The 20,934-nt window shown below is 38.8% G+C and overlaps 2 protein-coding genes across 8 annotated transcripts in view; one reads left to right on the forward strand and one right to left on the reverse strand.

Annotated features, from left to right (window-relative positions):
• The first annotated feature begins 13 nt into the window (after positions 1-13).
• ASTE1 (asteroid homolog 1) lies at positions 14-10,388 on the forward strand. 2 transcript variants are annotated; one of them, XM_032869719.1, is made up of 6 exons: positions 14-244; positions 1,184-1,304; positions 1,453-2,762; positions 8,233-8,443; positions 9,548-9,607; positions 10,283-10,388. In XM_032869719.1, the coding sequence occupies exons 3-5, from the start codon at positions 1,458-1,460 to the stop codon at positions 9,595-9,597; spliced, it is 1,566 nt and encodes a 521-aa protein (XP_032725610.1). In that variant the 5' UTR covers positions 14-244; positions 1,184-1,304; positions 1,453-1,457; the 3' UTR covers positions 9,598-9,607; positions 10,283-10,388. The 2 variants fall into 2 exon arrangements, with proteins under 2 accessions (XP_032725610.1, XP_032725611.1); XM_032869720.1 differs by lacking the exons at positions 8,233-8,443; positions 9,548-9,607 and having other exon boundaries at positions 10,283-10,367.
• The window catches only part of ATP2C1 (ATPase secretory pathway Ca2+ transporting 1), a 172,034-nt gene continuing 161,005 nt past the window's right edge, over positions 9,906-20,934 (reverse strand). For 4 of the 6 annotated variants that reach the window (XM_032869705.1, XM_032869709.1, XM_032869710.1 and 1 more), the window contains one exon: positions 9,906-10,470. In XM_032869705.1, the coding sequence (XP_032725596.1) occupies positions 10,375-10,470 (96 nt within the window). In that variant the 3' untranslated portion in view covers positions 9,906-10,374. Of the gene's footprint in view, positions 10,509-20,483; positions 20,619-20,934 lie in introns of those variants that run through there. The other 2 variants (XM_032869707.1, XM_032869711.1) reach the window with 2 other exon arrangements.

Consider the following 20,934-nt stretch of genomic DNA (forward strand, 5'->3'; position numbering starts at 1 on the left):
CGGAGCGGGTCCCCGAGGCGGAAGTGTGCACCGACCCAAGTGGGCGGGGAAAGACGATCAGGCCTGATCCGCCTGGCTTTCCTACCCTGACAGCCGCCATTTCGGAGCTTAGTTCCCAGCCCGCCTTTAGGGACATCGCGCCTCCAGGCCCAGGAGAGCCTGGGCCCCCGGCGCAGCCTGGCATCACTGGCTTCGAGGAACCGAGTGACGTCATACGCGGAGACTTCCGGTTCCCGCTCTTAAGGTGGGACTCTCACGTGCGGGCGTTTCAAGCAGGGGCTCCTGCAGTCTTTTAATGGAAGGGCTGGTGCCCTGGGAGGAAGATGTAGGTGGGCTCCTCTTCTGGTCGGGGTAGCGAGCTGTGAGGGTTGTGGTAGCGTGATGTATAAAGGCCCGTGTTTGACGACTAACATCAGACCTTCTGTGAGCCTTTCTCCTATCCAGCACGCAAAGCTTTGCAAGACATAAATAAATAACTGCTATGCCGGATAAAGTGCTGAGGGTAGGGCTAAAATTAGGGTGAATTGAGTGGCGCGCAAAATGTAAGAGGGTACCCCAAAAGTCTGTAATCAAGGTAAATATATTTTAATGCAATATATTTAAAAACCAAAATTAATGCATTAGAAGTCCATGGTTGACAAATTTTCGTGGTTTTAAATAAAGACAGTGCCATACTGAGCCATACTGGAGCATGAGGCGAAAGGAAAAGCTAGTAACACACATGCTGTGACTTAAGTTAGCCAGATAAGGAACGATTTTCGTGGTACTGAACCGCATAAGCAAAGACAAGAAGATGGAAAGAGCCTGTGGTCAAGGTGAAACTGGAGAGTTAAGTCCCCCATGCTCATGAAGCAGTAATTTTCCTTACTCAAACTATGCCAGTTAAGCTGGGCCCAACAATAAGCCAAGGCCTAAAAGAAATTCCCAGACTGTCAATAAAGAAAAACTGGTTGCCTATCATTGACCCTACATACTTTAGTTAACTGAAGCCAAGTGCTCTCTGATTTATTATGAGATTGAGGACGGTATCATTTTTATAGCTTAGGCCTTTTTATTTTGACCCTACACAAATAATCTGTGTTGTAAGATGGTGACTGTTACCTATCTCAGTATCAGAATCCACAGTAGTCTTTGTTAGTATGTCAGTAATGGGCTTTAACTGATTTTCTTTTAAAATCAACAGCCTCCATTCCTATCTAGAGATCAAACTCCATGAAACCATTGCATTTGTGCCTTATCACACATGGGGAAAGCAAAAGAAAATGAGAATGCACTCAGCTAGCTGGTGCTGCCTGAGCCTCTAGGTAAGAATTGAGATGCTAACCCCTAATATGTGCTGTTTAAAGAACTGTTCATAACATTTGCTGTTGGTTTTTAGTGCTGGAAATGATGACTTGGTCCCCAGTAAACAGCATCAATTGAAAATGTGTTCTGTTGTTTTAAATTCTTCAGTCATCATGGGTATTCGAGGACTAATGAGTTTTGTGGAAGATCATAGTAATGAGTTCTTCACTGATTTGAAGTTGCGAGACACAAAAATTGTCATTGATGGCTATGCTCTCTTCCATCGGCTCTGCTTCAACTCAAACTTGGAACTTCGGTATGGAGGGGACTATGATTCTTTTGCAGATGTTGCACAAAAATTCTTTGAATCACTGTTTGCTTGTAATATCTGTCCATATGTTGTATTAGATGGAGGATGTGACATTTCCGATAAAAAGCTTAAAACTTTAAAGGATCGAGCAAGAGAAAAGATCCAGATGGCTCATTCCCTTTCTGTTGGTGGTGGTGGGTATGTGTGTCCTTTACTCATCCGGGAAGTGTTCATTCAGGTTTTGATCAAGCTACAGGTGTGTTTTGTCCAGTGCTTTTCAGAAGCAGATCGGGACATTATGACACTGGCTAATCATTGGAATTGCCCTGTGTTATCATCAGATAGTGACTTTTGCATCTTTGACTTAAAAACTGGGTTTTGCCCATTGAATAGCTTTCAGTGGAGAAATGTCAACACTATCAAAGGCACACAAGATTGCTATATCCCTGCCAAGTGCTTTTCCCTTGATGCACTCTGCCATCACTTCAGCAATATGAATAAAGCTCTACTGCCTCTCTTTGCGGTGCTATGTGGAAATGATCATATTAATCTGCCCATCATAGAGACATTCTTAAGTAAAGTACGTCTTCCTCTTGGAGCTACCAGTTCTAAGGGGAGGAGACACCACCGAGTTTTGGGACTTCTGAATTGGTTATCTCATTTTGCCAACCCTACTGAAGCACTCGATAATGTTCTGAAATATCTCCCAAAAAAGGATCGTGAAAATGTTAAGGAAATTCTCTGCTGTTCCATGGAAGAATACCAGCAATCTCAGGTGAAGCTGCAGGACTTTTTCCAGCATGGTACTTACGCCTGCCCAGCCGCCCTGAATCTGGACTTACCAGAGTGGGTATTAGTGGCTTTGGCCAAAGGCCAGCTGTCTCCTTTCATCAGCGATGCTTTGGTGCTAAGAAGGACCATTCTTCACACACAGGTGGAAAATATGCAGCAACCGAATGCCCACAGAGTATCTCTGCCCATTCGGCAAATCATCTATGGGCTTCTTTTGAATGCCTCTCCACATCTGGAAAATATGTCCTGGAAGGCATTGCCTTCTCAGCCTCTAGCTTTCAGCGAAGTGGAAAGGATTAATAAAAATATCAAAACATCGATTGTTAATGCAGTAGCACTGCCCAAGGATCATGCGGACTTAAGCAAATTGACTGAGGTAAGTGTTTGTAACGCTAATCTAATTTTTGTTAAGTACTTTACAGGTTAAAAAGTGCTTTCATGCATATTCTCTCTCTTAATATAACCAAATGACGTTGGTTGCTCTAGTCCCATTTCATAGCAGACAAAACTAGGACTCAAAGTAGGTTACTGTGTGATAGGTCAGCCAGAGAGTTGCAGTGTTAGGACTCAAACCCAGGTCTTTTAGCCCCAGATCTGCCATTTCCATTCTACTTTGGTATTCTGTGTTATTTTGCACTTATTACTGCTATTCTGTTGATACTAGCTATTAATAAATTGGGATCATGTGACTTTAGAAAACAAGGAAAAGGAAAAAATTCTGAGCTGCAAAAAGAAGTGTGCCTTGAAGGTATTGATCAAAGGCATGATGAATATCTTAGATTGCTCAGATTTCAATTAAGATTAATACTGATGCTTGCTTGGGTCTAATTTTTCATTTTTATCAATGAGGACCTTTTTTTTTTTAGGCTTTAGGTTTATGACATCATAATGATTAGTTTGATATTGAAAATATGACTCTTAGCCTAACTCAGTGTTGTTTAAACCTGAGTAACAGTCTGAGCAATCCACTTTTTTTTTTTTTTTTAGATTTTATTTATTTATTTGACAGAGAGAGATCACAAGTAGGCAGAGAGGCAGGCAGAGAGAGAAAGGGGAAGCAGGCTCCCCGCCGAGCAGAGAGCCCGATGTGGGGCTCGATCCCAGGACCCTGGGATCATGACCCGAGCTGAAAGTAGAGGCTTTAACCCACTGAGCCACCCAGGCGCCCCAGCAATCCACTTTTTAAGATAAAAAATAATTTATGGATCCCAGTGTTTATTGTTTGTAACATTACATAAATATACTAAAAATTATAAATAGAGGGCCACCTAGGTGACTCAGTTAAGCATCTGACTCTTGATTTCAGCCCAGGTGATGATCTCAGGGTCCTGAGATCGAGCCCCAAGAAGGGCTCTGCACTGTGCATGGAGCCTGCCCCTCCCTCTCACACCTTTCCTTGGGCTCACTCTCCCTCTCAAAAAATTATAAATAAGTATGAAACTGCTTATGCTAACACAATTAAAGTTACAGTTAAGTGCAGATAAACTTAAAATGCCAGTTGTAGTGGCAATGAGAGTTTTCTTAAATTCAACTAATGTTCAGATTCATGAGACTCTCATAGACCATTCCTGGTACTAGTCTACTCAAGACTATAGGACAGCAACCATAGCTTCCCAGCAGGTTTGAATCAGGCTTTCCTTTCCTGTGGGAGTTTTTCCAACAGTCTACACCACGTTCTCCAGTGGGATGATTTGTCCTCCTACCTCCCACAGGGGACATTTGGCAATGTCTGGAGACACTTTTGATTATCACTACCTAGGTAGTTGGGGGAAGGAGGAGTGTTGCTACTGGCATCAGTGGGAAGGGGCCAAGCATGCTGCTAAACATCTTAAAATGCACCAGACAGCCCCTCCCAGGAACAAGGCATTATCCAGACTGAAATGTAGCAGTGCCAAAAGCTGGCCTACACTGTTGGCTAGGCACTAAATTCTTTAATTTCCCCATTAGTGCCTGCTCAGGCACGAGGAAATGAGATCCACATCAGGTGGGTTATCAGTGCCTCCTTAGCAATGAGGAATGACTGTTCGTGTGATGTGTTTCTTTAAGGGGTGCTGAAATGTTCTGGAATTAGTGATGCTTGCACAAGCTTATAAATATATTAAAATTGTTTTAGGATTTCGGGGGGGTTGGGGGGTAAAGTAACGGGGTGAGGGTATTAAGGAGGGCACATGTGATGAAGACTGGTTGTTATATGCAACTAATGAATCATTGAACACTACATGAAAAACTAATGCTGTACTATACAGTGGCTAACTGAACATAATAAAAGTAAAATTATAAATAAATAAAAGTAAATAGAAGAGTGAATTTATAACATGTGAATTATATCTCAAAGAAAGAAAAGGTCTCACTGGCCTCCTTACCCCTCCCTTTTTGTAACAATTCCATAAACATAGCTTCCGGGCTCCCTGCAAGGGCCATGCCTAATTATAGGTCACTGTGCTCAAGGAAGCCCCACGATATGATGTCCTCATCTGGGTTTACAGTTCACTTATACAAACCTAGATGCAATTTTACAAGAGTCATTTTTACCATGCCAAGTAAAAACTAACTTTATCACATTTCCAGGGTTACAGAAGTAGAAAGTTGAGCATAGGTCAAATTCCAAACAAAAGGGATTTATTAAAACTTTTCTCATATGAGCAAATTAGCAACATTCTAAATGATGATATTTTGCTAAAATTACATTTCTCCTCACAACATAAATGGTGCTATGTTGGAGAGTTTTTAAAACCTTTTTTATGGCTTTATTGAGAAGTGCTGTACAGGAAAGTGCCCATATTTAAAGTGCACTTTGATGTATGTTTCCATCTGTGAATCCATCTTGCAAACTAAAATAATGAATGTATGCCACAATCCTAAAAGTTTCCCCTTGCCACTTTGCAGTTCATCCCTCCCTGAGTGTGTACACACAGCAAAGTACACAGACGATTGTACAGCCTGATGAAATTTTACCAATCCACGCTACCCTGTAAAGAACGTTCATCAGCACCCCAGTAGCTTTGCCTAATGTCTGGTTTGAGCAGCCCCTCTCTCCCCTCTCTGGTAATCACTATCCAGACCTGTAATAACATTGAAAAGTTTTAACTTTTTTTATCTTATAAAAATGGGATCATAGAATAGGAATTTTCTCATCTGGCTTCTTTTATTCACCTGATGTTTATGAGACTCACATCACTGTGGGAAGCTCTTGATCATTTATATCTCATTGCTGTGTGGGAATATACCGCAATTGATTTTTCCATTTTGCAGTTGATGGGCATTTGGGTAGTTTGCAGTTTGGGCAGTTATGAATAGGGCTATGAGCATTTTGGTGCACATCATTTGCTGAAAATAGGGACACATTTCTATTGCATATACCACTAGGAGTGGAATTGTTAGAAGATACGCATGTGTTCAGTTTACAAGACAGATTGTCAAATGGACTTGCAAGGTGGTTTAACCAATTAATTCCCACCAGCAGCTTATGAAGGTTCCTCTTAATTTACACCTCTCCTGACACTTTTTGTGTTTTTTATCCTTTAAGTTTTAGCTATTCTGATGTTTGTATAGTGGCATCATTTTAGCCAATTTGTTGGATGTTAAATTTGCATTTTTCTGATGACTTATTTTTGAGCACCTTTTATGTGTCAGTTGGCCATTTGGTTATTTATATAATTTTTTGTTCAAAGTCTTTTGCCCATTTTTCTTTTGGCTTTTTATTTCTCTATATGTGTCCTGTGTCAACATGTAAACAGATTCTCAAATTCTGTAGGTTCTTTTCATTCTAATATGTTTTGATGAACAGAAGTTCTTAATATAGTCCAGCTTAAATTTATTATTTATGATTATCACTTCTGTGACCTACTTAGAAAATTAGTCTACTTCAAGGTCACGACTTTTTTTTTTTTTTTTTTTTTTTTTCTTTTTTATTTTTGTCTTTTATCTGTCTGCAACTGATTTTTCTGTGTATGGTGTGACATAAGGATCAGGGCACATTTCCCCCCATATAAAAATCCAGTTGAGCCAATGAGTATAGCATGCTGATTATCCTTCTTGCTAAGTGGAGATGATAAGTGTTCTCATCACTTACCTGTATTCAAAACAGGGTAAAATTTTAAGTTCACTTTCTGTATGGTGAGATCTTTTAGCTTTCCCTAGGCATAAACTCATCAGTTCTGCACTTAGCTCATTATTGCTAACTCTCATTAGCCCATGATAATTCTAAATGGTATCAGGTGCAAATGTGATTCCAAAGACAAATGCACAATATGAATAGAAATTTTGTGACAGTTATCTGCTTTGTGCCAGCTGTTGTAATAGAAACTTTATAGTTACTTAATTCCCACAGTAACCACATAGTTTCCATTTTGGTTATGTTAGTTGCAGTGGATAGAGCTCCACTCAAGCTAAGCAATGGGAGGTTAATCATAAGGTGAGATGGAAGTGGACTATTCTCTGGGAGTAAGACAGTGCCAGGACCAGCCTCTTTCTGGGTGTCTCTGTTTCTCTGTGGGATTTTCTACAGGCTTGTGCTTTCAGACTTGTCACATGGGATAAAAGTTAACCAGATTTAAGGGCTGTGAGCAGAGCAGTTATAGGTCAGAAAAGAATTCATGTATTTCCTTAGCTTTACTTGGTGCATTTTCCTACCCGTTGAGATCATAGAGTTTTTGTTTATTAATCGCTACTTCCCATAAGAGTGATTGATTACACTGTAGAGCATTTTGCATATTTCTAATTTTAAGAAGTTTACCAGTATCAAAATCTTAAACCCATATTTATAAATTATATTTAATACTCTCTGCATCAGTGTTGAAACTATTTTGTCAATTATGATGTGTTGTATTTCAAGGTTAACATGTCCATTCCCAGCTGTCAACACACTGATGACAAGCTGGTTTTTAAGATGCTGAGCAACGTTTCATCCTTTCAGAAAGTTAAGAAAAATATTTTTCTGGCTGCACGTTGACAATAGGAATACAACGGTTTTTTTCTCTCAAAGTTTGATCATAAAGTTCTTCTGAAGGTGCCCTTTTAATAGTCCTAATGTCCTTATTTTAGAAGTATGTGACCTAGAAGGTCCCTTATGGTTCTTAAGATTCATTAAGGTAAAGTTATTTCAAGAAGTCTGAAATCCTCATAGCTGTTAATTCCCTTTTATTTGAAGGGCACTCTAACACATGGCGTAGAAGTGAGTGTGGTGTATTACTGCAAGCAGTGAGGTACTCCTTAAATATTCCCATCTCCCTTGACTATATGTCTCACCTACAAGCAGCTACCCTGCAACAGTCCCTGTGTGGGAAAACAAAAAGATAATAAAACATTCACCTGGGCAGGGACAGGAGACAGGACCCAAACAAACAGAAGCTTGTCTGATATGCCATAAAGGGTACATAAAATCTAAGTTTGCCTTCTATTGGTGATCAGTAATGGCACCATGAAGAAGGTGGGGACTGAATATTCACTGGCAAGTAAGAGTAGGGCTAAGTATAGATCTTCGTTCGTTTCTCAAAGCAGAATAGTTAAAATGCAGATTCCTGGGTTCCTCTCAAATTTACTGAATCAAAATTTAGGGGGTGGGACCTGAAAACTGAATTTTTTAACAAGCTTCCCAAGTGATATATCCACTGAAGATGTTCACCAGCCTACATAGAAGATGGAATGACATGAGTAAGGGCTGTGTAGTGAGGGTAGACAATATATCCATACAACCGTATTTATTAAGCACCCGGTGGCTGATTTCTTTCCCCAGGAAGATAAGAAACTGACAGAGCAATACATTTGCATTAAAGTGTTTTCATACTAGAAAAACAATAAAGACATTCCCCAAAGTAACTTGCAGGATGTTTGGTATGTATTTTCAGCTCTCCTTGGCCAAACGGCAGATACTTCTGTTAGACACCCTGAAGGTGAAACAGACCATCCTGGAACCAATTCCTTCTTCACTGAAGCTGCCCATTTCTGTCAGTTGCTACTGGTTGCAGCACACAGAGTCCAAGGCAAAGCTGCATCACCTCCAGGCCTTACTGCTAGGGATGCTGATGGGGCCCTTGCATGCCATAATAACCAGCCCTGGTAGGTATCTGGAAATTCCAGGAGTAAATATTTGCATGTTACTTGCATGTAATACAAGTTTAAACAAGCGAAAAAATATTCTTGGATTATTTCCTCACATCAGTTATATCCAAAACTTAGGAATAGAGGGACTAAAGCATCATCCATTCATTGGCAGATGTTTCTAAGCACTTGTATGTGCCAGGCTCTGTGCTGCACAGTTTGACAACGGCCCAGCAGTTAGGATGTGCTGATACTGCGGAATCCCACCTGCTCTGTGGCACCTAATGCTTTAATCTCTTAAGTCAGAATGTATAATGTGCCAGTTACATTCTGTCTTCTGTGTAACCTGGCCCTATCAATACAGTGGCAACATCATCACTAGAAACGGATTTAAAATAGTCTGGTCGGTGAAACTTCTGAATACCTACAGTCATAATAAACATTCATGCTTGTGCTGTTTTATTATTTCTTCTCCACTGTAAGTTTCAATTAGTGTGTTAGTGATGCTAGAAACAGTAACTTTTCTATTACAGAAATACACTTTAAGGCAGTTTCAACTGCATTTAAGTATCAGGTGAAATAAGTGAGAATGCATTGAAGCACTTCAATTCTCCAGTGGAATTACTCCCTTTAAAAGATTATGAATGCTGTAACACTTTATCTAAACATGTATAATCATTATCACACTCCGGAACAGTGCTACTATCTAATCTAATGGCCACTAGTCACATGTGGCTATTTAAATTAAAACCAGCTTCTCCTTGACAACCAGGCACATTTAAGTGCTCAGTAGCCACATATGGCTACAGGCTGAATTCGACAGCACAGATCCAGAACAGTTCATCGTTGCTGAAAGTTCTGGTGGACAGTGCTACACTGGAGTTTACTTTTAAAAATAAGTTAAATGAGAATGAATCAGTCTAGATTCCAGGACTCCCAAGGGTGAGAGTTGCTGTCAGAAGAGACTGTTGTTGTTTTAGGACAGCCAACTTAATGCAAAACAAGTTAAGGCCCACTGTTGGTTTTCTCTCATTTAAGAACATTCTCAGGGCACAAGCCTGTGAAGTTTTTACCTGAGTCCAGCAGAAGGGGCACGTCAAGGGTCTGTTTCTTTTCTTTTAGGAATTGTGGACCCTGCACCCAGGCAGGCTCAGTGCCTTGCTGCTCGCTAATTGGTAAAAGGTGGGCCTCCTTTTTATTACTTTCAAGTTGGTCCAGTGTCCTTTTGCACGCCCCCACACAAGCAAACGTGCAGAAGCTTACAGTTGAACACACAGAGCACTCTTCCTTGCCTATGGTTGTTGCTTCTTGCCTCTTATCCTCTACTGTGTGATGTAGATGACTGACCATATTCTCCTTGAGTCATGCTTTTGTTTTCCTCCCACAAAGCAGAAGTTAGTGTGCTTTGAACACAGAGGCTGTGTTAAGTGCACTGTAGCATAGAGGCCTCCATGGAAGGAAATTTAGTGAACAAGAACAGTGAAGAGAATGACGTTTAATAGTGATTTGTATTTTTCAGAGAGACAGATTTAGGGTTTGGAGAGTTCAGATGCAGTGGTGTTTAAGGTCAGGTAGTAAACCAGTGGAAGAGATGTTATTTTAAGGGAAAAAAAATAAATAATTTGGGGTTGAATAGTTAGGTCATCATTAAAAAGGCATTTCAGTATAAATATTTCAATTTATACAGCAAGGCTTTTACACTGATGTTAAAATAGTAAAGAGCCAGAAAAGAAAAGCATTTTGGTTATTTAAACTAATTTTTTTTTCTTTATGGAATTCAAAGTTCTATATATAGAGAAAATTACAAGCTATACAGTGTTTTTGGAAATACTGCCCTTGGGTTGTTTCTTTGTCTAGATAAGGAAGAGCTGCGGGAGGTTGGTGCTAGGATGTTGTATGAAGAGTTCCAGAGAGTGAAGGAGCAGACACGGCCGGGCACGAGACTGGACTTAGACACAGCTCACATCTTCTGTCAGTGGCAGTGCTGTCTGCAGATGGGGATGTATCTCAATCAGCTGCTGTCCACTCCTCTCCCGGAACCAGACCTAACTCGGTAAGCACCACGGGAAACTAGTTCAGATGGCTGCACACAGAAGTAAATACTTTTATTTATACTTAAAGCACATAAGTTATGTTTAAAAAATTAATCTTAGTATAATTGGTCTTGGATCACCATTATAGCTAAAGAGCTGGAAAAAGGAGAAATATTAATTTTGTTCCATACTCCCAAAAAGTACCCATAATTAGATCAAAGATTTAAAAACCGCCCCGTAAAGTAAGAAAAGAGGCAGTTGGTAGGATATAAGTTGTTCCTTCATTTCTCTCAGGTCTTTGTTCAAATATCACTTTATAGAAGCTTCTTCTGATTACCATTCTGGGATATTATTCTCTGCTTCCAGTCACTCTAGTCCTATTACTCTTTTGGACTTTTGTAAATTGCATTTCTTATTACTTGGCAAACTGTTCACATATTCGTTCAAATATTTATTAAGCCCCTGTGTGCTAGAGTGTAGTGAACAAAACAAATTTTTTAAAATCTCTGTTGTCATGGAGCTTTTTCATTCTAGTGAGATGACTATTAGATGCTTCAGTGAACTTTATCTAGGGTTTTTGTTTTGCCAGGTAAGTATGAAGAAGGGAGAGGCAACCTGTATGCCAGGAAGTGATGATGTGTTGGACTATGGAATTGAAGCTGGGTAAGAAAGAAAGGATAGCAGTAGGGTGTGGGCCAGTGAAAAAGTGCTACATTCACTGGATTGGGACATCCTGGTGATTGTCCATCCAGGAGATCCCAGAGGGAGAGAGGAAGATAAAGGGGAGATTGTTAGCAAATGGAGCTGAGATTATAGATGTGCTTTGTCTCTCCCCACTTGAATGTAAGGTCTCTGAGGACAGAGACTTAGCTACTTTATTTACTTTTGTAGCCCCAGGGCCTAACATATAGTAAATACACAAATATTTGTCAAATAAATTGAGTGATACATGAATGGAGGCGTATAAAATATGCTGGTATGACTTTAAATGTTTTAAGGTCTAAAGCTTCCTAAACAGTAAATAGTGTTAATAGATCCCTAGTGTTAATAGTGTTAATAGATCCTAATAGCTGAGCTACTCCTAGAACCTTCTACCAATAAGATTAATTGGACTTTGACTTGTGGATTCTTTATGCCCTTTCCTTAAATAATTTAGGTCATTCTTGACTGGATCCTCTCTAGCTACCATAAATCCCTTTACAACACAACAGAGAAAAACAGAACCAAACAGTTCTCCTCATGATGATTTCAGCAGGACTGTTCTTGCATCTCAGCATTACTAGAGTTTATTAAATGATGATCTTACACTGATCAGTTGCTAAGGCACCAGTGAATCAACTCTGACATTAAGTTATATATTAAATTTGTGGCTTCCAGTTAATCCCATCTTATATTTCTGAAGTAGGTTTTCAGTGCAAGTGAATCAGTGAACTTGCACGTGCTGCCACTAAATTTTCTCATATTTCAACAGACTGCCTGTTTGGTTTATCAGACATTTTTAATTCCTTTTCTTTGAAGTGTTAAGAGGCCTGCTCAACTTTTGGCTAGTTGCAGATCCAGCAAGCATCTATCATTTGTTGGTAAAAAGTTTTTAAGTATCACCAGCCAAGTTTGTAATAACTCAGATCTTCCCTCCTTCTTTCCTTCACGTTTTTTGTTTTTGTTTTTTTTTTAAGTTATTTTAATAATAATTTAAAGAAGCAAGAAGAGTTCTCATTGTTTAGCTGCATTTGTTGAAGCCATGTTAATGACCGTTATCTCTGCAATGAACCTATGCTTTATCAACACTCTGTTTTTCTCTCCCGTTGAACAGACTGTATAGTGGAAGCCTGGTGCATGGACTATGCCAACAACTGCTAACATCAACTTCTGTGGAAAGTCTCCTGAGCATGTGCCCTGAGGCAAAGCAACTATATGAACATCTGTTCAATGCCATAAGGTCATATGCCCCTGCTGAATTATTCCTTCCAAAGGGTAAATCAAATTCAAAAAAAAGAAGGCAAAAGAAACGTGGTACCAGCTGGTCAAAGAACAGAGTGGGAACCACCTCAGACACTAGATGCTGTTATGAGGGAAGCAATCGTTTTGGGCTATTAATGGCGGAAAATTTGGAGGAACAAATTGAGGTCTCAGAGCTTGAATAAACTCAGCCTGCAACCAGATGTATCATTGTTAAAACTTTTGTTACCTCCCCTGAAATGATTAACTTTTATTCAGAATCTGTTAGGGAATAAATTTTGTAAGAGGCAACCTTTGAATCCCAAGGTATTTTGTATTCTGCTTTTAATAAACACAACCTGATTTAAGAAACTTCTGTATTTTCTTAAACACATTTGAAAGCATGTTTGTACTTCTTATGTTCCATTTCAGGAAGTTAATAATAAGTCTAAAACCTTTCCACTGCAGCAATTCAGCCAGCTATGTTTCCAAAAAGAATGGAATTCCTACTTCAATTATTTCCTATAAGCGGAAGTGGGGTTATTATTTCAAAACATTTTTTTTTCCTTCAACTGCTTCCTCTTCATCCTTTATTCTGAAAGGTCTGAGGCCTTAGAAAAGTGAGGGTGCCAGACACAAAGTAAACACCTTTAAGTACTAGGAAAATGAGACCATGGCAGGCTTAGGAACACTTTACATGCTCCAGGTTTTAAAGCAGAAGTTGAAACTGTAATGTCTCCAACAAATTAAGAAATAGCATCCTGAGCTCCTAGATCTAGAAGAGAAAGAGGAAACACTATGAAGAAATTAAAAGATTAGTGATATATGCAGCAATACCAGAATCTTAGGCCATTTGTTCTACTGCAGGTATTAACCCATTAATGGGATCTGAAATTAATGAGTCACAACCAGCATTTTTTTAAGTGGAAATCATCAGACATGCATATCATATATTCAATAGTTATGCAAAATGTACTTCTTACTGTGGATTGCAGTCAAAAGACTTTGAAAGGCACTGCTCTGGAACATTAACTAGAGGCTGCTAATATTATAAATAACAATAGAATTGTGAAGGTGCTGGCCAGTTCCAAATAAAGAACTTGAAAGTAAGCAAGTGGAATGAATCCAATTGGGCAAGATCTAGAGATCTGGAGGTAGATTCCCAATCTTTATTTGCATTCATACAAATGGTGTTCTTCCTTTCTTCTGTACTCTCTTACTGGTATATTCCATCAGTGAGAACCCTAAACATGGTTTTAAGCTACCATTGTGAACAGGCCTATGTTCAGTTTCTAACATTTGGCCAACAAGTCTTTCCACCGTCCTAGTGAGAAGTATACTCTTAGGGGAGTAAGCCCAGCATCAGCCAGTGTTTCATATACACCTTCCAAGTGTTGACTGGCAAAAAGCACAATCCTACTTGTTCCTAAAGTTTTCAGCCCTAAAGACTGGTTTCTCTTTCAAATAAAAAGTTCTTAAAATTAGGAAATTATTGTTTAATTTTAGGATGAGTGCATGTGGCTCTGTACTAAAGTTCTTTTTATGTCTCTGAAGAGATCGTTATTCATAGAAGAATCAAAAACAGTCACATGCTCTATTTTTGATATGTGTTTTTACAGAAAACAGTAGACCTAACGGGGACTACAAGCACATTAAATCCGCTGTTATATCAAAATTCTCTTTTTCTCGATTCCTACATTTGGGAGCCAATCTGGAAATTATACCAGTATGAATGTCCTATTTCCAGGCTTTATCATCAACACTGCTTTTGCAAACCACCAACCTTGCATGAAAAACCATTTCTATTTCCACCTTGGCAACTGGTGTGGTAGACACCAATCTGAAGAGTATATGGGCTAGAGTTTAATTAAAAGTCAAGTGAATTCTATCACTCATCTTTTTCATTAAAAGTTTTTCAAGCAAAAGAGCCCTCCTTCAGTAGACACTGAGGTCAGGTTCCCTTCTCTAACCACTGCAATCAGGGCCATTCACTTGAAATGAATTCACTGCCTTGCAGTGAAGCAGTTAAAATCTAATAATGTCCATTAACTCTTACTCTCTGATAATTAAGGAGTTACCCCACCACATTATAGATCTTCTCCTAGATGTATAAATCAGAGATCATAAGCACTCCACAAGGTATCTGAGGGGTTTACCAAAGAAATACGACATAGTACCTGAACCCCAAAATCATATAAGCTACTTGGGGGAGACAAAACACAATGAAATAAGAACATTTTATGAAGCAATCTCTCAGCCACAAAATGGCAAAGAGCAGACTGAACACTACAATAAAGTGACAGTAGTCACGAGGCTGAGGACAGGTTAAATCACAAGATTTGGCTTTAAGAGATAGTGATGTAATTCAGATGAGATACAGGGGAAATGGAAACACCTCTGTAGAAGAAGAATGTTACACACTCCATATTCTATTTGGAAAATTTGTTTCCCGTTTTTAATCAATCCTTTAGGTCTTGCTCTTTCTGATTCAACTCTAGCTAATGAAAGGCTACCTGAGGTTTTGCAAATGTAAGTCTTCAATTAGTTTTAAGTACCAAAGGGACTCTGGACAGTTTTTTTTTTTTTTTACTGAATAAATTGGGGTGCCTGTGTGGCTCAGTGCATTAAGCATCTGCCTTCAGTTCAGGTCATGACCTCAGGGTCCTGGGATGGAGTCCTGCATCAGGTTCTTCGCTCAGCAGGGAGCCTGCTTCTCCCTCTGCTGCTCTCCCTGCTTGTGCTTGCTCTCATTCTCTCTGACAAATAAATAAAATCTTAGAGAAAACAAAACAAACAAAAAAAGATAAAGACCTTGATAAATAGAAAGGTCTTAGAATTATCTTTTCTTCTTTTGTGTATAAATGAATTAATGATGATGCCTCAGTTACCCTATCTGTAAAACAGGGATTAAAATAGTTCAAACTGTTAAAGACAAAATGACATATACTTTTAAGTTAATTCACCCAGTGCCTGGCACTAGAAACATGTGAGGAATGCCAGCCATTATTGTGACATCCACACAAGAAGACCAAGAGCAAAGCAAGGGATCTGAGAAAGAGTGAGAGGGGGTTGAGCAGAAAGATCAAAGCACCATGACACCAGTGGCTTCCAGAGCTAATGGCAGAAGTTTTGCAAAGGCAAGGAGATCAACACTATCAAATATGGCTAATGGGAGGACAAGAACGTGAAAACCTTAAAGCAACTCCAGCAGAGTTGTCCGGCTGAAGCCACACTAAAAGGAGAAGTACCAAGAGAATGTGAATAGGCAGCCAAGCTCAACCTCAGAAAATAATGAAAAAAGACCAGAAGGAACTATCCCTGTGGATACTTGTGCCCCTTTTTTCTTGTTATCAAAGAATTTTCTATATTGTCTTTAAAACCCAATTTGAACGAGCCCTGGATATGTTTAACAAAAAGAAAAAGTTAATAGCAGATATGACCACTTCCTAAGAATTTCTTCTTCCTGCAACTACCAGGGTTATATCCTAGCCTTACCCTATAATCCTAAGGAGGCCAAAGTGAGTTTTTCCCCTTGGTGAGATTTCCAGAGTTCCCTGGGTAGCACTCTACAGCACATGTTATTTGGCCAGCATGCACTCCGTGAACCCAGAACAGCACCGAGAAAGTAGTCACCCCCACAGTAAGCAGAAACAATTTCACTTCTGTAAAAGGACAACTCTCCCTAGTACCTGACTCCAAACATCTTGACCTTTTATTTTTTAGTGAGGTGTATATAGGGTACTTGGTATATATCACATTAAGGTCTTACATACATTGATGCACTTCAGTCAAGACAGCTGAAAATGATTCTGCACCTGGTATCAATTTGAAATTAAATACTACTTATTTTGGAAAGATGTATTAAAAAGATGCCTCCCCACTTTCAGCAACAGCTTTCTGAACCATATATGGTAAGCTGCTTTGGCATTTCTTTCCAGGTCTGAAATTCACTAAAACTCAAGTTCATCCAACTATAAAAATCCTAAGATGAGGACCTCATGCTGAGGAAGAATGTTTTTAAACATTTGAAAGCATGACTGCACCAGGCCATGTACCGGTCTGTTAAAATGGGAGAAACAGATAGATAAGGTAATACATGGAAAAAGCATTTCCAGCTTATTTCACTGGATACAGTTTTCAGGGAGAAAAATCAAATTTCACACAAATGTGGCAATGCATATGCAATCACTTTTACTCAAACTAGTCTTGATAATATCTGAGGTATCTGGTTAAAATAGCAAAATCTTTCAATATTTATATATTTGTGTGTATAAGTATGTGTACATGTACACCCATATACATACACATGTATACATATGTATTTTTAATTAATTTTCTCAGTATGACTTTGGAGACACTTGGGAGATTTCTGTGTACAATATAACTCATTGTCATCAGGATCAGGGAACACCTAGGAATGTTTTCGTTAAAAAAAAAAGCTGATAAGAATGTATCAACATTGGGTTTTTGATCATTTATAAGACTGAACCATTTGTGAAAAAATTATGCCATCATGTGAGCTAGCATACAAGATTAGGAAAACTTTTCTATGTTTTTAATATAATTGGTGCTTTTTGGAGGATTAACTGAGGTGCTGTTTCTTCTTGAAAAACTGCCATGTGTCTATCTGAACATTACTCTCCTCATATCTTCCTGATTCATCTGTATTACACATTATGGGAGAATAAATCAAAGGATGTTGACACAGAAAACAGAAAGTCTACTTTCCATTATCTCAATGCTTCCTAACATGGGTACAGAATAACAAACTGTATTTCATGACAGAGGGGGGGCTATGTAGATTAATCCAGGTTTAAAAGAACTTTCTCTGAGCTGTCAGCTTTTTTTTGAGTAAATACTTATTATATCTGAAAAAATGGTGTTTGTAAATGTGCCATTGAGAACTGCTATAAATTATTGCTAAAATTGATATGGTTATACAGCATTTTTATGCCTTTATAAAATACTGGCAGGAACCCTGTCTTCAGATTTCCTATTCAGTTGTCACTCATTTGCATACTATGAGGTGTAGTTGGGAAGCTGGGGGATCTAGGGGTTCTGTTGTGGATATGTTAAGTTAGAAATACCTTTTAGGCATTTAAGTGGAAACATGTGTCCAAAGCCTAGATTACTTTGGGTGTTGAGACTATAAAGTGTTTTCCTCTTCCTCTATTTAAAAACCTCTCCAATGAGTACGATGTACTATTTCATAATCAGAGAGGTAGTAGTTGATGCCTCTAGGAAGGATGGCATCAAGAGAGCAAGCTTCTGATGTTCCCTTGTCTTGTCGTAAGAAACTATGGAAAATAAGAGGTAAAAACAGTAGGTAGGGGGCCTTTGTTGTTGAAATCTGAGAATGGTAACATCCATAAGCCCAAGTTTCCAATCACAAAGTACTGTAGCCCCTCAAGCTTTATGATGTATACAAACTGGTTTTTTTAAAAAAGATTTTATTTATTTGAGAGAGAGAGCAAGCAAGAACAAATGAGCACCGAGGGAGGGGCAGAGGAAAAGATAGAGAATCTCAAGCAGACTCTGCACTGACCATGGAACCTGACATGGGGCTCAACCTCATAACCCTGAGATCATGACCTGAGCCAAAACCAAGAATGGACGCTTAACCACCCGAGACACATGGGCACCCCGTGAACTGTTTCTTAAAAGACAAACTAAAGAAACTGACCCTCTTATAATAATAACCATAATCTATTTCATAAAGTGATAAATCTGACAGTCAAAGGTGGACTATCAGAGGCATCTACTAAGAAAGAGTATCATAATTTTACCTTAGAAATATGATAAATACTATGCAAATGTATTTTGGTTTGGAACATTCTGTTCTGAGAAAATACAAGAGTCCATTTTCCCCTAAGACTGTGTTGACAGGGTATTTTGGTTTCTACTATTACTAAACTTTGTTCTCCCTATATATTTATAATATAAATAAGCCTACTCAAATTAAACTTGCTTCTGTGTTTGTTAGGAAGAAACAGCCAATAAGAGGGAAGGCCACACTTCTCTTGTGTGTTTAATAAGGAGCACAACTCAGATGGGACAACAGATCCGAACACTCTACCCATTCACTGTGAGAACAAGGAGCCTTGGTGATGAGCTGGGGCTGATAACAGCTGTTGATGATGATGTTCTGAGATAGACTAAGACCATCTGACTTCCTCCCTAGTGGAGAATTAGAGGAGTCACTGACATTAAATGTGGTATCAAGTGCATCCATCCCAGGAAACATCCTGCTGGGAGATTGGAAGGTAGAGAAAAATGATGTCACTTCCTTTCTAGTCCACTGAATGCCATCCATTGGCCAATTTTCCTCTTTTTGAATTTCTATATGAGTAGGCAACCTTTATTCTGTAAACGGCCAGAAAGTAAATACTTTAGATTAGTGAGCCATATGGTCTGTTAAAACTACTTATTTCTGTTGTAGCATGAAGCAGTGAAAAATAATACATAAATTAATGTACGTAACTGTTTTCCAATATAACTTTATTTACAAATCCAGCAGCAGACTGATTTAGTTTATCAACACCAAAACTAAATCAAAAGCCCACGTGGGCGACTTAGGGAAGTATTAAAATAAACTGTTTCACTCATTTGCAACACATCTAGCTAATTCATGGGCCATCCAGACCTGCTCCATATATAGAGTCATAAATTCTAATGCAATCCTATCAGATAACCATATTTATGTGAGAATATGCTCACATATTCATGTGAGAAACATGAAAACATATTCATGTGAGAAACATGAAAACATATTCATTTGTAACTCCTTAAAATTGATTTATTAATGCTTATATGTAAAAGTTTGTCATGTTTCTCCTATCGAGCAAACATTTTTTACAATCATCTATTTGGTTGGGGCCTGCTATAAATGGCTCCAAAGATAATATTTTAGAAGACTCACATAAGTTGTTTCATATTGTGCTTTTCCTGATGCAGATGTGATCAAAAGAGAGCACATGCTCAAGGTATTTCAGGATTTTCTTTATGACCATAAGATGGCACCAAACTGTTACTCCTCAACGAACAGGAACTTTAGCATACTTATCATAAGGAAGGCCTTACTAGAAAAGTTTTTAATATAGTTGAGTGGATTAGTATTTTAAAAAGAGAGAAAGAGGGGTGCCTGGCTGGCTCAGTCATTAAGCGTCTGCCTTCGGCTCAGGTTATGATCACAGGGTCCTGGGATCAAGCCCCACATCGGGCTTCCTGCTCTGCGGGAAGCCTGCTTCTCCCTCTCCCACTCTCCCTGCTCGTGTTCTCTCTCTCACTGTGTCTCTGTCAAGTAACAAAATCTTAAAAAAAAAAAAAAGAGAGAGAGAGAGAGAGAGAGCTGTATTAAGAAACACATTTTGTTTAGAGTTCAAAAGCTGGAAATACTCTGAACCCAAAATGGACCTCTAAGTTCATGCAGAACCATTTGCCCAATCTGGCACAATGTGCTTTGTGAAGACTGCGAGATGTGAATTCTACTTAGAGGGTTAATAAGTAGAACAATGCAATTATTGCTGAAGAAATAATGGTGACAGGCAACCCTGATTTAGATATGAAAGCAGTTCTGCCAGGACTAACAGCCATGGGACCGGCATAGAAATGTGGGCCTTCGCCCAAAATATTTGTCAGTTTGGTTACATGTCAACAAAAAGGGAAAGGAATGGCAAAGTCAGGTGTGTACAGTGATCTGCCTGTACATGAAACACGGTCTACCCAGGGCAGCTGGACAAATGCAGGCAGTTACCATACTCACGAGGACATAGCAACAACAGCAGGTTTAGATTAGAAAAGAATTTATAAAGATCAAAACTAATGGCTCAAAGATTTTTCACTTTCATACCCAAATTTCACCACTTAAACTTAATTTGAATAAAAGGAAAAGATTATATCAAATTTCTGTCTAGATTGATTAAGGTAGTGGCTTGGACTTAAGTTTCTAATGTTTTCTTTAAAAAAAAAAAAAATCCCACAACTTTATGCCCAAACTTACGGATGGATTTATTCTGAAGAGTATGTATAAGAAACTGTACCACACACACACACATTGTTACAGTAAAGGCCATGCTGGTTGGCTCTTCAGCTGGGTTTTGAAGAACAGGTAAAAATTCTAATTCTTAAAATTGAGGCAGAGGAAAAAGGTTTTCAAGGTGAAGGAATACCATCCAAAAAGACTGATAAGTGGACAGTGTTAGAACACTGTGTGGGATACAAGGCTAGAAAGATACAAGAAAGAATTACAACTAAAATGGAAAAGAAGAACAAAACAAAACAAAACAAAACATTGTTTTCAATTCTCTTGCTATAAATTTCTCGGAGCAAGCATCTACTTTCCAGCCTTAATGCCATTCACTGAGTATGTTTTCATACACAGCAAAACTTCAATCTAAGCTATGCATTTCTTTGCTTATATTCTCTCACCCCTTAATGGAGTATCTTACTGCAAATATCAAAAAGATGCACTCCTAATAATCCAGATCAGGGCCTTCCCATCAGTAATCTTAATAACAGGTTCATTCTGAAAGCTCTATA

This window comes from Lontra canadensis, unplaced genomic scaffold (assembly GCF_010015895.1).
Source record: "Lontra canadensis isolate GAN:19392208 unplaced genomic scaffold, GSC_riverotter_1.0 scaffold38, whole genome shotgun sequence".
NCBI classification, from domain to species: domain Eukaryota; kingdom Metazoa; phylum Chordata; class Mammalia; order Carnivora; family Mustelidae; genus Lontra; species Lontra canadensis.